The sequence below is a fragment of the Chionomys nivalis genome, chromosome 7 (genome assembly GCF_950005125.1).
Source record: "Chionomys nivalis chromosome 7, mChiNiv1.1, whole genome shotgun sequence".
In the NCBI taxonomy this organism is placed as follows: domain Eukaryota; kingdom Metazoa; phylum Chordata; class Mammalia; order Rodentia; family Cricetidae; genus Chionomys; species Chionomys nivalis.
Genome location: NC_080092.1, coordinates 28,708,675 through 28,722,938, shown reverse-complemented (window position 1 = coordinate 28,722,938; position 14,264 = coordinate 28,708,675). Strand labels below are relative to the sequence as shown.

The 14,264-nt window shown below is 46.0% G+C and overlaps 1 protein-coding gene across 1 annotated transcript in view; it reads right to left on the bottom strand.

Annotated features, from left to right (window-relative positions):
• Adam19 (ADAM metallopeptidase domain 19) overlaps positions 1-14,264 on the bottom strand; it is an 87,045-nt gene that overhangs the window by 5,238 nt on the left and 67,543 nt on the right. The window contains exons 14-21 of the mRNA XM_057774711.1: positions 11,709-11,904; positions 9,196-9,304; positions 7,450-7,663; positions 6,708-6,785; positions 6,491-6,599; positions 4,908-5,046; positions 4,052-4,136; positions 3,566-3,790 (exon numbers count right to left, since the gene is read on the bottom strand). Of these exons, the coding sequence (XP_057630694.1) occupies positions 3,566-3,790; positions 4,052-4,136; positions 4,908-5,046; positions 6,491-6,599; positions 6,708-6,785; positions 7,450-7,663; positions 9,196-9,304; positions 11,709-11,904 (1,155 nt within the window). The remainder of the gene's footprint in view (positions 1-3,565; positions 3,791-4,051; positions 4,137-4,907; positions 5,047-6,490; positions 6,600-6,707; positions 6,786-7,449; positions 7,664-9,195; positions 9,305-11,708; positions 11,905-14,264) is intronic.

Below are 14,264 nucleotides of genomic sequence, written 5' to 3'. Positions count from 1 at the left end.
CCTGCTGGCCATGTTAGAGACTGTTTGCACAGGTGCACCAGGCTGATCTGCAAGAATGTGCCCTGTCCTCTGTTTCTAACACCAGAGAACCTAGAAACTTCTGAAGTTTCCGCAGTGAGAGAAAAAATGTAAAAGTATCCAGGGACATGGGCTCCAGCAGGCACAAAGAACAAAGCAGGTGGGTAAGGGCTAATGAGGACAGTCAGCTGCCAGAGAAGCCTGGTAGAGGAGTGTATACAAAACAGACTACCATGGTCCCTGCCTGAGGCCAACAGAAGGAAACAGCAGCCAGCCAGGAAGTGCCAGAGCAAACTGACAACAGAGGAAGGGCTACCCTGGGATGGGTGTGGTCCAGGGAAACAGAAAGAATGGTGTGAGTGTGTGTGTGTATATGTGTGTGTGTGTGTGTGTGTGTGGGAGAGAGAATGTGTGTGTGTGAAAGTGTGAGAGAGAGAGAGAGAGAGAGAGTGTGTGTGTGTGTGTGTGTGTGTGTGTGAGAGAGAGAGAGAGAGAGAGAGAGAGAGAGAGAGAGAGAGAGAGAGAGAGAGAGAGAGAGGCATGTGCACACACCTACCCACAAGCAGTACCCGGACAAATTAAAACTTTAAGAAACCATGGTTTTTACTGTTGCTACTTTGTTTGGATTATTTTTTTCTTTTGTCTATACATGGCATGATGATTATTTTTCACCTTCTCAAGATGGCAAAATTTTCCTTATTATTACCTAACCGTATCTCTATCTAGCATGTTGTATCCTGTAGAGAGCCACGTGAAGTCGCACCTGATGGCAATGTGTAGAGAGCTGCGTGGAGCCGCACCTGATGGTGCTGGCTTCCACCCTCCGCGATCCCAAAAGCGAGTGCTCTCTGTGATAATCAACTCCTAATATCAACTAGGCCTGACTTATGCTGTTATCACGCAATGATTGTCAGCTGCTTGCATATGCGTGGATCTATGAGCAGTGTTCACCTGGCAATCTGGGGTTGGCGGCCCAGGCCTACTTAAGGGCTGGGAGAGGTTTGCCCAGAGAGAGAGAGAGAAAAGGAAAGAGAAAGAAGTTGTGAATAAAGTCCTGAATAAACCGCTTAGCAAGAAGAGCTCCGGTGTTGCGTCTTCCTTGCTGGCCGAGGTGGCCGCGGCAGTATCCCAAGCCATTTTATTTTACTCAGTTTCTTTCTTTTTATAGCCTTTATCCCTACCAACTTAAATAATTTGTCAGGCTTTTACTTTCTCTCTCTAGCCACCTCTGACTAGGACTAAAATGCAGGCGGGGCAGGGCACCTTTTCTATCTAGTTCATGGGGCTGTTGCAGGCTTTCTGGGCGGTTGATACGCAGGAAGCCTTCAACTCAACAAGTACATAAATGAATGAGTTATTGAAATGTCCTAAAATAGATACATATTTCTGTGCTACTCAAATTTTTAATTATAAATAACTATTATCATTATTGTTGTTGCTTTGAGTCAGGATCTTTCTACATAGCCCCAGCTATCCTGTAACTCACTGTGTAGATCAGGCTGGCCTCGAACTCACAGCAATCCACCTGTCTTGGCCTTCCAAGTGCTGGAATTAAAGGCGTGCACCATCATACCTGGCTATTTGTACTATTTTTGATTATGTGCATGCGTGAGCGTGTGCCCTGTGTGTTCAGGTGCCCATAAAATCCAGAAGATCCCTCGGAACTCACGGATGTGGGTGCTAGGAACTGAACTCAGGTCCTCTACAAGAGCAGCGAGTGCTCTTAACCATAAGTCATCTCTCCAACCCCACTACTCAATTTCTTTAAACAAATACTTTAAGGGGCAACTATAGCCTGCCCCCAAGCTGATTAGATTTGAGAAAAGCCAGTTCCTTAGCCTGCCTGCGAGGGGCGCTAGTGAATTCCAAGATAGGCATGGGGTAGGTGTACAGGAAGCAGACACACTGCAGAGTTGGTTTCCGTACAAGAATGACTTCTTAGAGCAAAAACTGAAGCTAGAGAAGTCAAAAATGTCTGAGACCAAAAAGTCACACACTTCTGTTCTACCCTTTCTGAGGGAACCTAGACTGCGCCAGAGAACTCAGGTTTCAGGGAAAGACAGTGGGGTGTGGGTGTCAGGTCCCAGTTGGGAAACTACCAAGTGAGCCCTTGGTGGTTGTTATCTGCACAGGAGCCTTATCAGGTCTGCCCTGGGTTTCCCAGCACTGGGCCTCCCAAAGCAGCCAGTCTGATGCCATAACCTGATTCTTGGTGAGTGAAGAAGCAAAGCCCAGACTTAACAGAGCAGAGGCCAATAACCTGCTGTGAGCGAGGAGAGCATGGTGAGGATTCGCTAAACTACGTCCCCTTCACAGGCGGCAGCAAGGCAACTTTATCCAAAGCATCCATCCGCATTCATAAGGTGGGCATCCCTGAGCACGCTCAGTTTAAGGCCATAATTTACAAAAAATAATCGGAGCAGGCCCATTTAGGGGCACGCATATCTCGATATCACGGAGTCGTGTTTAAAGTGACTAGGTAGGCCTGAGTCTGGGTATGCTCAGTTTGAGATGCATCAAGTCAATCTTTCCTCCACATGGATTTGTAGATCACATCCCTGCCCCCACCCCAGGAACTTAGGAGCAACAGCTTCACAGCACAGAACCCAACCCAACACCCTCAGCTCTGCCAAAGTCTCACTACCCCATGCCCTAGGGACCATACCAAACCCTCACTGGCCCATGCCGTAGAGACCATACCAAACCCCCATGGAACCATGCATGCCCTAGGGACCATACCAAATCCTCACTGCCCCTGTGTTTGCTGTGATCAGAGAAGCCCAGGCCCTGGGGACGGCCTTTGGACAATGCCAAAAGAAAGGAGTCCCCTAACACCAAACACAAAGACAGTTCTAGAAGCCACCATGCTGGGCCACTGCCCAAGCATGTCTCCCATGTCTCCACTGGGGTACTTAGACCAGAGTAGACCTGCTAAGCAAACAAGCCACTGGGTAAGGGTTCCAAGTTGTGAGTACCAGCCACAGAGGAGGGGCCCAGTCTAGACCTGCCGCCTCCCAGAGACCCCCTCAGATAAGCAAGGCATCAGGGTGTACACTTTAGTGAGACTCTTTGATGAATGGGAGCTAACTGGTGGGTACACTTTGCAGGGATGGGTACGATGAGAGGTTCAGGGCACTAAGCTCAGCCCTACAAGGTAAGAGAAGCCCCCTCAGGAGGAGTGTTATCTACAGTCACAGCTGTGGATGAATAGGAGCTGGCCAAGCAAAGGGATGTGAGTACGTATGAGTCAAAACAGCATCTGCGATGACCTGGAGGGGACAAGAGCTCAGGGAACTGAAAGAAGCTAATTTGGGGTACAAAGTGGGTGGAAATCAAATAGGAAAGAGGCATCCTGTGATTTAGGGATTGTGCAAAGAAGAACCTTCTTCCTCTTCCTGCTGAACTTCTGGAATCCATCTGATTCATCAGTTCAAAGGAAAGATGATCAAATCCAACCAGTACATCAGCCCAGGCTCCAGTGTCCCTCATTGCAGGCACCCTGCTATGGGCAATGTCCCCAGCCCAGGGTTGCTGAGAACTCACTTACCTGGGACAGGAGGCAGTTAGGTGCAGGGGGCATGGGCCGGCTTGGGGGAGGCCTCCTGGTGGACTCCTTTCGTTCTACCTGAGCCCTAGTTTCCGGGGAGCTCCTAGCAGCCTGGTTCAGGTGTACTGGCAATGATACAGGTGAGGGTTCAACAATCAAGTAGTCTGGAGGGGGCCGGGGAGGAGGATGGGAGGGCTTTCGGAGAGTTTCAGGGGTGTTGGCCACCTGTATGGAGGAGACAAGGGACAGCTGAGATGAGGCAGCCTCTCTATGCGTGTGTTTCAGTGAGGTGACCAGAGTCTCATTTAAAGGCAGGACAGACACGCTGACCTATTCATTCCATCAGATCACAGGCTTCAGAACCAACTGATATGTCTCCCAGACCAATAAAATGGCTTTTATTACCAATCCCATGGACACTTGTGAACTCTTAGACTGACAGAGATAAAAGGAAACCAATCAAGCTCAGTGGTGCAAAGTCTTTACCTTTCGCTTGCCCTGGGGTGTCTGCAACTTGAAAGTTGGGTTGGCATGGCCAGTTCCACCACTCTGAGACACCCTAAAGGGACAACTGGAAACAAAGAAGAGGGGACAGGGAGGAGGAAGACAGTCAGGGCTGTGTGTGGACTGAGCTCCTCTGGCCCAGGTCAACTGACAAACCTAATGAACCCTCCTCTGGAGAGAGTAGGGTGACCCTCTCAAACCTATCTCCTAAATAATAAATAGGTACATATGTGACCAGGGGAGAAATCCAAGGAAGGGATCAGACTTGCCCCCCACTCCTCAGTAAGGAGACAGAAATTCATTGGTCACTACTGAACCCCGTCCCCAGGCATGGACCCAGAAGGATTCAGGACAGAAAAAAAAAATCCCTTCCAGCAAAGAACGTTTAACAGGACTCTTGAGAATCCTGCTTCATCAATATCTAAACAAATTAATCATTTGTCTTCTCAGGTTAATGTCTAGCTATCCTTGTGACTGCCTTTAGCTTGCCATCCCTTCTCTGTTCCTCAGGTTGCTGCTTTTTAAAAAATGAGGTACAAATTAACCAGGTGGAGGAAGGCAAGGAGATTTTATGTCGCACTCCAATCTGAATGGGCTGGGTACTTTCTATTGAGAAGAATCCACAAGTGATGACCACATTCAGTAGAAACCACTTACAACCATTACTAACAATGTCTGCCACGGTGACAGAGCAGGATAGAAGGGATGAAGGTGGCATGTCCCCTGCATTCATCTCCCCAGAATTAGACCCATCACCACCAACCCACCAACTCTTCCACAAGGGTTCTGCGGACTAGAAGGGACCCCCAAGTCCTTGCGGGCATAGCGTTCATCCCACCTGAACTGCTGCCGGAGCTTGAAAGGGAGGGCCGAGGGCTTGCCCAGTTTGTGGCTCTGTCTATAGCAGTGGCATAGCAACACGAGGACAGCCAGCATGAAGAAGGCCGAAAACACCCCGGCTATCACGGGGCCCACACCTGCCGGAAGAGAGCACAAGCCAGAGGATTAGAGGCTGTCCTGGCTACGGTAAAACGATACGGTCTCGATTCTTCCTCAGATAGTTGATTTCCATTTCATTTGTGCAACTTATTTTAAACACACATACATCATATACTATTGGGGCACTAATACTAGCTTTAAGAGTAAAGCCCACTGGCTTTTCTTTTCTTTTCTTTTTTTTTTTTTTTTTTGGATTTTCGAGACAGGGTTTCTCCGTAGCTTTTTGGTTCCTGTCCTGGAACTAGCTCTTGTAGACCAGGCTGGCCTCGAACTCACAGAGATCCACCTGCCTCTGCCTCCCGAGTGCTGGGATTAAAGGCGTGAGCCACTACTGCCCGGCCCACTGGCTTTTCTAAAAAAAGAAAAAAAAAAAAAAAAAAAAAACCTCCACAGTCATTTCTTTCAATGGCAGAGAAACTCTCCAAAGCAGTTCCGACACAGTCATTTGTCATTAGCTTCCAGTTAATAGATTTTCATAAAGTCAGCCTGCATCACAATCTTTCCAGATGCAGGCCAGTGACCAGAAAATACTGGCTCAGACACCTTGGGATTAGAACTCTCACCCTCGACTTTCAATGTCACAGTCTGTACCAAAGCCACCTCAACAGTTTCAAGAATTAAGTTTAAATTTACAAAGTACACTTGTACCAATAAAACTCGACTTTACTCTATTTTACATGTTATTTTGTTTGTCTTTTAAGACAGCGTCTCACTGTGTATCCCAGGGACTCACTGGAACTCACTGTGCAGCACAGATTGGCCTCATAATTGCAGCAATTCTCCTGCCTCGACCTCTTGAGTGCTGGGATTACAGGGGGGAACTACCACACCCAGGGTTTTAGCTTTGTAATTTTTTAAACTACTTTTGCAATTATTCGAAGACCAAGTTTAGAAGTCACAGGAGTAGAGGCCCCCAGACTTCTCCTAAGAACTACAAAACTTAAAACTTCTCTGCTTTCCCATTTCTTAGCCTTTGTTTAGTAAAAGGCAGAATAACCCAATACAGTACACCCCAGGACTGTGATTATTTCAAGTGCTCCTAAAAGGACTAGTTACTAGTTACTCAGGCAAATATATGTGACTATCCAATGACCCAGAGTCTCTCTTGATCTCTCTTCCCCTCCTAGCAGTAAAAGGACCGAAAGGCAGCTAAGCCCAAGCCATGCAGGAGCAACTGACTTCCTCCGACTCAGCCTCTTTTTTCTTGGCTCCTCCCTGGAGAATGAAGAGAGTGAAGCCAACTTAACTTGGACTCTGCAACAGGCAAATCCAGCCTATGGCTCACAGCCCCCAGTATTTCACTATACCTATGACTCCAGCCCAACACATTTGTAGACAACAATGTCATATTGCAATGTCAACAGGTTGGTGGCTCCTGACCATCAACCACTCATACCCATGGTCTCCATTGCTCTCACTTACTCTTGGGGGGCAAAGGACCACTGTCAATGCTGCCGCCATCTCCTGGGGTGTTACAGAACGGTGGAGCCCAGCCAGCAAAGCAGTGACAATTCTTGTTGTTGTTGCAGACCTAGAGTGAGGAGCCACAGACGGTTCAGCACCTAGGAGAGCGGTGACCTCCCATAGGGCACACCCCTAGGACACCAGCATCCAGGAACTCAGGCTTCTGCACACATACCCCATGACCATTGCACTTTTTCCCGCAGCCTTCGGTCTCAAAGAAAGAGGTGTTCCTGCACTGTCCTTCGAAGCAAATCTGCAGAAAGGGAGAGCAGCCATCAGTAGAGCCACAGGGATATGGGGAAGGCTTGGAAAGTGGGAGTTTTGTACTAGGGATGAATGGGAACCCCAAAAGGTAACTCTTTGACTGATATATTATAGTGATAAACACAAAGAGCCCCAAAAGGCAGGACAGCACATAATTAAATTCTGCTATCAACTTTGTGATTGGGGAAGACAGCAAACACTGCTAAAATGCTACATTCAACAATTAGGACATGTTTACAGTCTGGTATTAACTTGATTATATGCTATCCAAATATGAACATGTACTAATTTTAGCCTTATGCCTAAAAATAATTATTGTAGCAGGAGCTTACTCTGTGCTGGGCATCGTACCATGTGGTTCCTTTGTTTTTATAACTTCACTAACACAATTACATATAGGAGATGGGAGGCATTATTTTCCTTGGTTTCCCTGGCCCTTAGACTACTTCTGCTTCATGTGATGGCTAATGATACAGATGACAGTGGTGAGTTCATTTACATGCCTAATCCATAGTCTATGGGTGGGCACCTCTAGACGGGTACCTGTGGGTGGGATGCTATTACTCTGGGAGCCGAGTGCCTTCCTCCAAAGCCCACACTTCTCAATTTCTGTCTCTTATCTGTTTCTGAGGGAGGCTGGGGCAGGGACTCACGTGGTTGTGACCACACTTGGTCCCAGTCATCACCAGGCCTGGGTCCAGCATGTCACCTTCCCCTTCCTCCTCCTCAGGACCCCGGTAGACATGGGTGCCCCGACAGTGGATCCGCCTCCCATTCAAGGTGATGGTGGTGTCAATCGATACGGCATTGGATTCCAGGGGCCGGGCCTGGGTGCTCTGACACTGGATCTTCCCACACTTGGCATCCCTGGGCGGGGAGAGAAGACAGTATCAAAGACTGGGGAGGAGCTGGAGATGCAGAGCTTCAGTGTTAGGCGGGGTAGGGCCAAGACCAGTTTAGAGACCCGAGGAAGACCAAGAGAGGGGGCAGGTTCCTTGTCTCTCAGACCGAGGCCAAGAGTTGAACTTAAGAAGCCCTAGCTTCAAGGATAACTGCATGGCATGAGTCATGGCTGTCACCTTATGCTCATTACACAACCACTCACCTAGACACTCCAGCAAGGAGCTGGGTCTCCCTCTGACTTCATTTCTCCTGGGATTGAGCATTTCTCTCCCTGTCAATCATCCCTCCTACAGTTTCCCTGACTCATGCCTGTTACTACCTTCTTTCTATTCTGACCTGCCAGACACCGAGGCCCCTGACTGCTCTGTCCATGGGAGGAGACCAAACTCTTCCAGCAATGCCTTTAAATCTCTCAGGATCCACCCCACTTCCCCTTTAAGTCTCTCAGGATCCACCCCACTTCCTCTAGTTATGCTCATTTCTCATGGCCCCTCTCCTCTGTTCCCCACAATTGCAGCTTACTGTATTTACTGGCTTGTCAATCTCTCTACATAAAACACTTCTTTACACACCCGTGTGACGCCTCACCCTGTTCATGTAGATGACTGCTACAGAACTCAACCAAAGAACTTGGGGAAACCACCTCAAGCTATTAACTATTACACTGATTATCATAATGCTCTAGACCAGTGTTTTTCAATCCATGGGTCGTGACCCCTTTGGGGGTCAGATGACCCTTTCCCAGGCGTCAGCTAAGACCATCAGAAAACAGATATTTTCATTACAATTCACAACAGTCACAAAACTACAGTTATAAAGTCGCAACAAAAATAATTTTCTGGTTGGGGTCACCACAACACGAAGAACTATTAAAAGGTCACAGCATTAGGAAGGTGAGAACCACTGCTCTAAACACTCAATATACATCTTGCATGTGATAAATCTGCAAAGGCAGTGGGAAGGTGAGTAGGTGAAAGATGGGCCAGTGGGTGCCTGGGATAAATGAATCAGAGATTCATCAAAGAACAGGCCATAATCTTAGCACTCTGGAAAAAAAAAAAAAGTTCAAAGGGCCATTTTCTGCCCTGTTGAGACAGGGTTTCTCTGTGTAACAGCTCTGGGTGTCCTGGAACTTGCTTTGTAGACTAAGCTGGTCTCAAACTCACAGAGATTTGCCCGCACCTGCCTCTGAATCCTGGGATTAAAGGCCTGTGCCACCATGTCCAGCTATCCTGCCCTGCTCTAAGAGAGTCCCCAAAGCAACCTTGCTCAACGTCCTAGGAAGCAATGCTACACACGCTTCTTTATTACTTCCTTAGGGCCAAGTGAACCATGATTATCAAACAACAGAGAGAGAACAGATATAGGCTTTCACTGGCTTGTTTAAAAGCTAGCTGAGGGCCAGCCATACCAAGCCAGGTGGGAGTGAAGAGGACAGAGCTGGGATCACTTGGTCACTCTTTCTCCCATGGGGCAGGCAGTGCTGTGGTCCTCACCTGGGGCTGCACTTCCTGTATTTGCCATTCAAGCCCTTGCCACAGTTTCCATAGGTATCTCCAGCTGCATTCACCCGCTCGAAGCAGAGATCGAGGGCAGGCCGGGCTCCTAGTGTGCAAGAAACATCTGTCAGTGAGCAAGCCTGCCTCAGGCAATATGATACTTCTATATTCATCAAAACTTTTACAGGCAAATTATTTTAGATTGGTTTTAACCCTTCATTGAAGACGTGTACCTATGGTAGTTGCATGCTTATCTTGCTTGCTAATGAAGAAGGGCTGTCCTATTTCTGGCCTTCAAAAGATTAATAATCCATGTCCAAAACATTAAAGAGCTAAACCATATATTTGGAATTTTTTCTTTATAATTTGCCATGTTTTCTCTCTCCTGTATCATAGAAAACCAACAATCTTTAGCTGTGTGTTTTCTAGGAAAAAATAATTTCTTTTGTTTTTTTGTTTTTTGTTTTTTTCTGAGACAGGGTTTTTCTGTAGCTTTGGGGCCTGGCCTGGAACTAGCTCTTGTAGACCAGGCTGGCCTCAAACTCACAGAGATCTGCCTGTCTCTGCCTTCCAGGTGCTGGGATTAAAGATGTGCACCACCACCGCCCAGCTATCTTCATTATCTTCTGCATCCCTTACATTCGATTCTGGGGCATCTTCTTGAGAGAACGAAACAAACAGTGGAAGCATCTTCTCTCTTTCTGTTCTGCATTTTGTGCTGTGACTCAGTTTGTTGCAGGGGTGCTCATATTCAGGACACGGAACTCAGCAGCATGGCATTCATTGCATGACTCAACTGGGTTACTTTTAATTGGCTGGTACTACAGGGCACCTAGGACACTGTTGCTACAACTGGCAACAGTAAAATAAACATCTTTGAAAGCATCTTCACACCCATCCCCAAGTACAACTGGAGGCTGTTTCTAAGTCCTATTAATTCCCAGCTCCTGGAAATGGTGGCGGATGGAATTCCATATCTGGATCCTGGGAGAGGGGCTCAGAAAATGGGCAACAGTAACGAGTTTCTGAATGTGACCACAAATTAATTAAAAACAGAATGTGTAATGAATCCAAGGTGTTTCTGGCAGAGCTTACCCATACTACATCATGTGACTTCACGGCATCTGTGGTTCTCAACACACTTGCACACTTTGCACACAACCAATGAATGGCACTGAAATCCCTCAGCTCAGATGTGAGGCTACTTTATATTATGAATGGCCGTGTTTGTACTGCTGGCTTGCTGTCTCTTGTGCAGTGGGTTAATCAAGAAAAACAAAGATGTAATGTTTTCCCTCCTATTATACCTCAGTAGTTAAGCACCAGATTAATGTTTGCATTTTGTTAGAAGGTTTGATTTGTAAAACTGCTGCTTGAGTTGCAGACTTGAGTTTCTTAAAAAAAAAAAAAACAAGTAATCAAACAATAATCCTAGCTGAGTGTGGTGCACGCCTTTAATCCCAGCACTTGAAAGGCATAGGCAGGTAGATCTCTGAGAGCTGAAGGCCAGCCTACACAGTACATTTTAGGCCAGCAGGCAATCAATACACAGTGAGCCCATATCTCAAAAAATAAAAATTACTAAATGAATCATGATTTGGGGTTAAAACAGAATTTCCAACAATTTCTAGTAAAACCATAGACTTATTTCTGTAATTTTTGTCCCACATATTGATGTGAGTTGGTGTTCCTACCACTGATAATGGTAAAATCATGATGTCAATCAACCTTTAAGAAGTGCTGAAGACCCTCTATGATCCATACCATCAACTATTTAGCCAAGATTTAATTCTTTATATAAAAAGCAAACAAGGACACTCATTGATTAAAGTGTAAATTTGTGCTGGCAAAACTATATATGTGAAAGATTATTTTATAATAAATTCCCTTTTGATTTATTATTAATAAATGTTTACTGTATATGTCTATTTTTATATCGTCATATATTCCATGTAAAAACTTTTTAGAAAAAAGGGTGAGTGGAAAAAAAATTAAGCCTAATATAGGATAACTAATGGGACCAGTAAGTGCATTAAAGGTTCTGCTCTCTCTAAACTGCTTTCTCCAGGGGGTCTGTTTCCTCAGACCCTCCACAACACCGCATTATGATAGGTGTTGCCCTTATTATATCACTTGCTGTCTTTGTGATCTGATACATAAAAACTCCATTTAATGGTAGCTACAATTTATTTTCCTTCAATATGGCTGAGGTTAAGAATCTTTTGTAGCTTAAGGGTCTTTTGCATTTTCTTTTCGTCTCCATTTCCACTTCATTGGTGTGTGTAAGGCAGGGTACTGCTATCCAATACCCTGTTAGAACTAAAAGCCTCGGGGGACTAGGAAGAATCCTGTCACCTGACTGCCCCTGGATGTCTCCCTTGAGCTAAGAGGATGAGAGGTGGTGTTTGAACACGCTCCGAAGCCAAGGTTCTAGGCCATGCTAAGTGGCCAGGGGGACTGGCTCAGAAGCGGTGGCTGGAAGACAACAAGCTCGCCAGCAGGGTCCTTACCAGGTCCCCAAAGCTGCTGGCACTGCTCCTGGTAAGTCAGGCACATGCCATTGTAGCAGTAGGCCTGGCCGCCCTCACAGGGGGTGCCGTCCATCTGGTAGAAGTTGGTGGGGCAGTGGGGAGACTTGCCAGTGCAGAACTCGGGGAGGTCACACTGCCGCACCTGCGCGCGACACGGGGTTCCGGGAGCCACCAGCTGAGTTGAAGAACAAGAAGAGCAAAGAAGTCATGTCTTCTTCCCTGACCCACCACCCTTTCAACCAAGAGCTCATCAGCCTCTCATCCGCGGATCACGATTTTCCATTACCTTGATATCACAGCACCTATTAGCACATGGCTTCATTAGCTCAGGCTGTCATTGGCCTTCTGATATGAACAGTGACTGAGCACCTTCGAGACTGTACCCACAAAGGCAAACGCAGCTCACTAACTTTTCACAGCATTCTTAGGAAGCAGGCGAGAAATAATATGTACGTAACAATTTATAGTTTATTTCGTGCCTGGGCAATTATAACTGCCTTTATGCAGCTTCGCCTAAGTGTCATTGGGACTTCATTTAGTTTGAGGGGCAGTCCTATATAAAGAAGTGAATCACAATGCTCAGAGTCTCGTGGTAAGTGGCAGATCTGTGCCCTGATATGCGCGCATATGCCCACGCACACATGCACATACCCACACACAGAAGACTGGCATGTGTGTGAATTTTCAATTTACAGCCTTCACGTTTTGTTCTTGAAACTAGCCTCAAACTCATTATTGAGCACAGACTGGCCTTGACATCATGGCAATCCTCCTGCCTTAGCCTCTGGAGTACTAAGACATGTCTCGCTGCACTAAGCTTGCGACTCCAAACTCTTCATCAACAATACATCCCCGCTGCCAGGCCAAGCGTGAGGCTGAGTGCTGTCCAAACACTTAGGTCATCTGACCTCACAATATCCGTGAAACAGATACAGCTACTTATCCTATTCTGTAGATTAAAGAACCGGACAACAGTACATTTGGGAAAACAATAAAAACCAATTTAAAAGCTTTAACTTCGGCTTCCCCCGGCAGTGTGTCTAGTACTCATGCCGGTCTGCAGACAGACAGCTGAGACCTCAGATGGTTGGTGAAGTGCCCGAATTCACACAGGCAAGGCTGGAAGTCAAGGAAGCCTTTGTGAGGCTCCATCTGACATCCGGGAGCTGGGTGAAAGGTCACTCCATGCTTATTCTCTTGCCTTCATCTGAGACTTGAAGGACTCAGTCCAGCACAGCCTCTCTGGGGTTGCCAGGTCAAAGAGATGATGTCCAAGTCCCCCTGAGCCAGCCAAGGACACCTGTGACTCCGAGCAAAGCCCTCCCTTGATCCCAGAGACCATGCTACCCAGAAGTTCTCAGGAGAAAAAGCAGGCAGGCCCCTCTGCTAGTGGGCCTGTGTGAGGAAGGCCAGTGCAAAGAGGAGAAGCCTCAGTCCATACACACGCTCAAATATACAATGTGCACTCGGCAATCTGAGGGCAGGACAGGCCGCAGCTCTATTCTGAAGCTCCTCTAGAGTTCAGATTTCAGGTTAATAAGAGAAAACAAAGGTACAAATATCATTAATAGTGTGTGTATGTGTGTGTGTATATATATATATATATATATATGTCTAAATGCATATGTACAGATCTGTATGAATAAATGTGTATAATTATAAATATATTTGCTGCTATATATGTGTATTATATAACCCAGCAAGACCCAAGATAAGCTTTATAGTCAACATTAAGGTGAAATAAAAATAATTATGAAATATTTTCTTCATAAGACAATAATTAGTCGCATATCCATTTGGGTCAGATTTTGTCACTAAAACTTATCATTTTTTTCCATTTTGGAACTTTTTTAATGATCAGATTTAGATTTAAAAAGTTCTCTTATTCAGAGTTATGTGATCATTAATAGTAATAAATTATTTCATGCATGGATATTAGGAATGTGGGTTCCAAAGTCAGGGAGAACTGGGTTCTCACCCTGATGAAACCTTGACTATGTCACCCATGTCCTAATGACCCTGGTTTCCTCCCCTTAAAAACGGAGGCAATAAAATTTGCTCCACGGGCCATCTGTGAAGATTTGACTCCGAAAACCTGTGTAACATTCTCAGCCTGGCACTTGACATCTACCAAGATGACCACTGATGTTAATCAAAATCACGATTTTCTTTTTAATGTGTTCAAATAAAAATGAAGCCTAGCTGGGCCTGGTGGCTGAGGCCTACAATCCCACCTGGGAGGTGATGTCAGAACTGGACTCCAGAGTAAGCTCAAGGTCACCCTGAATAATTGAGCAAGATCTTGTTTCAAAATAGAAAGATATATATCTTAATCTTATATAAAGCATATATATACACATAAACATACGTGTGTGTATTTATGCATGTATATATGTATATACTTCTTGGGGTAATTTGAACACAAGGATGTCCAGGGTGGAAAAACAGTAGGTTTAGTTGAAGGGACATTCTCAGTTCCAAATACCGAACACTCTCTCTCTCTCTCTCTCTCTCTCTCTCTCTCTCTCTCTGTCT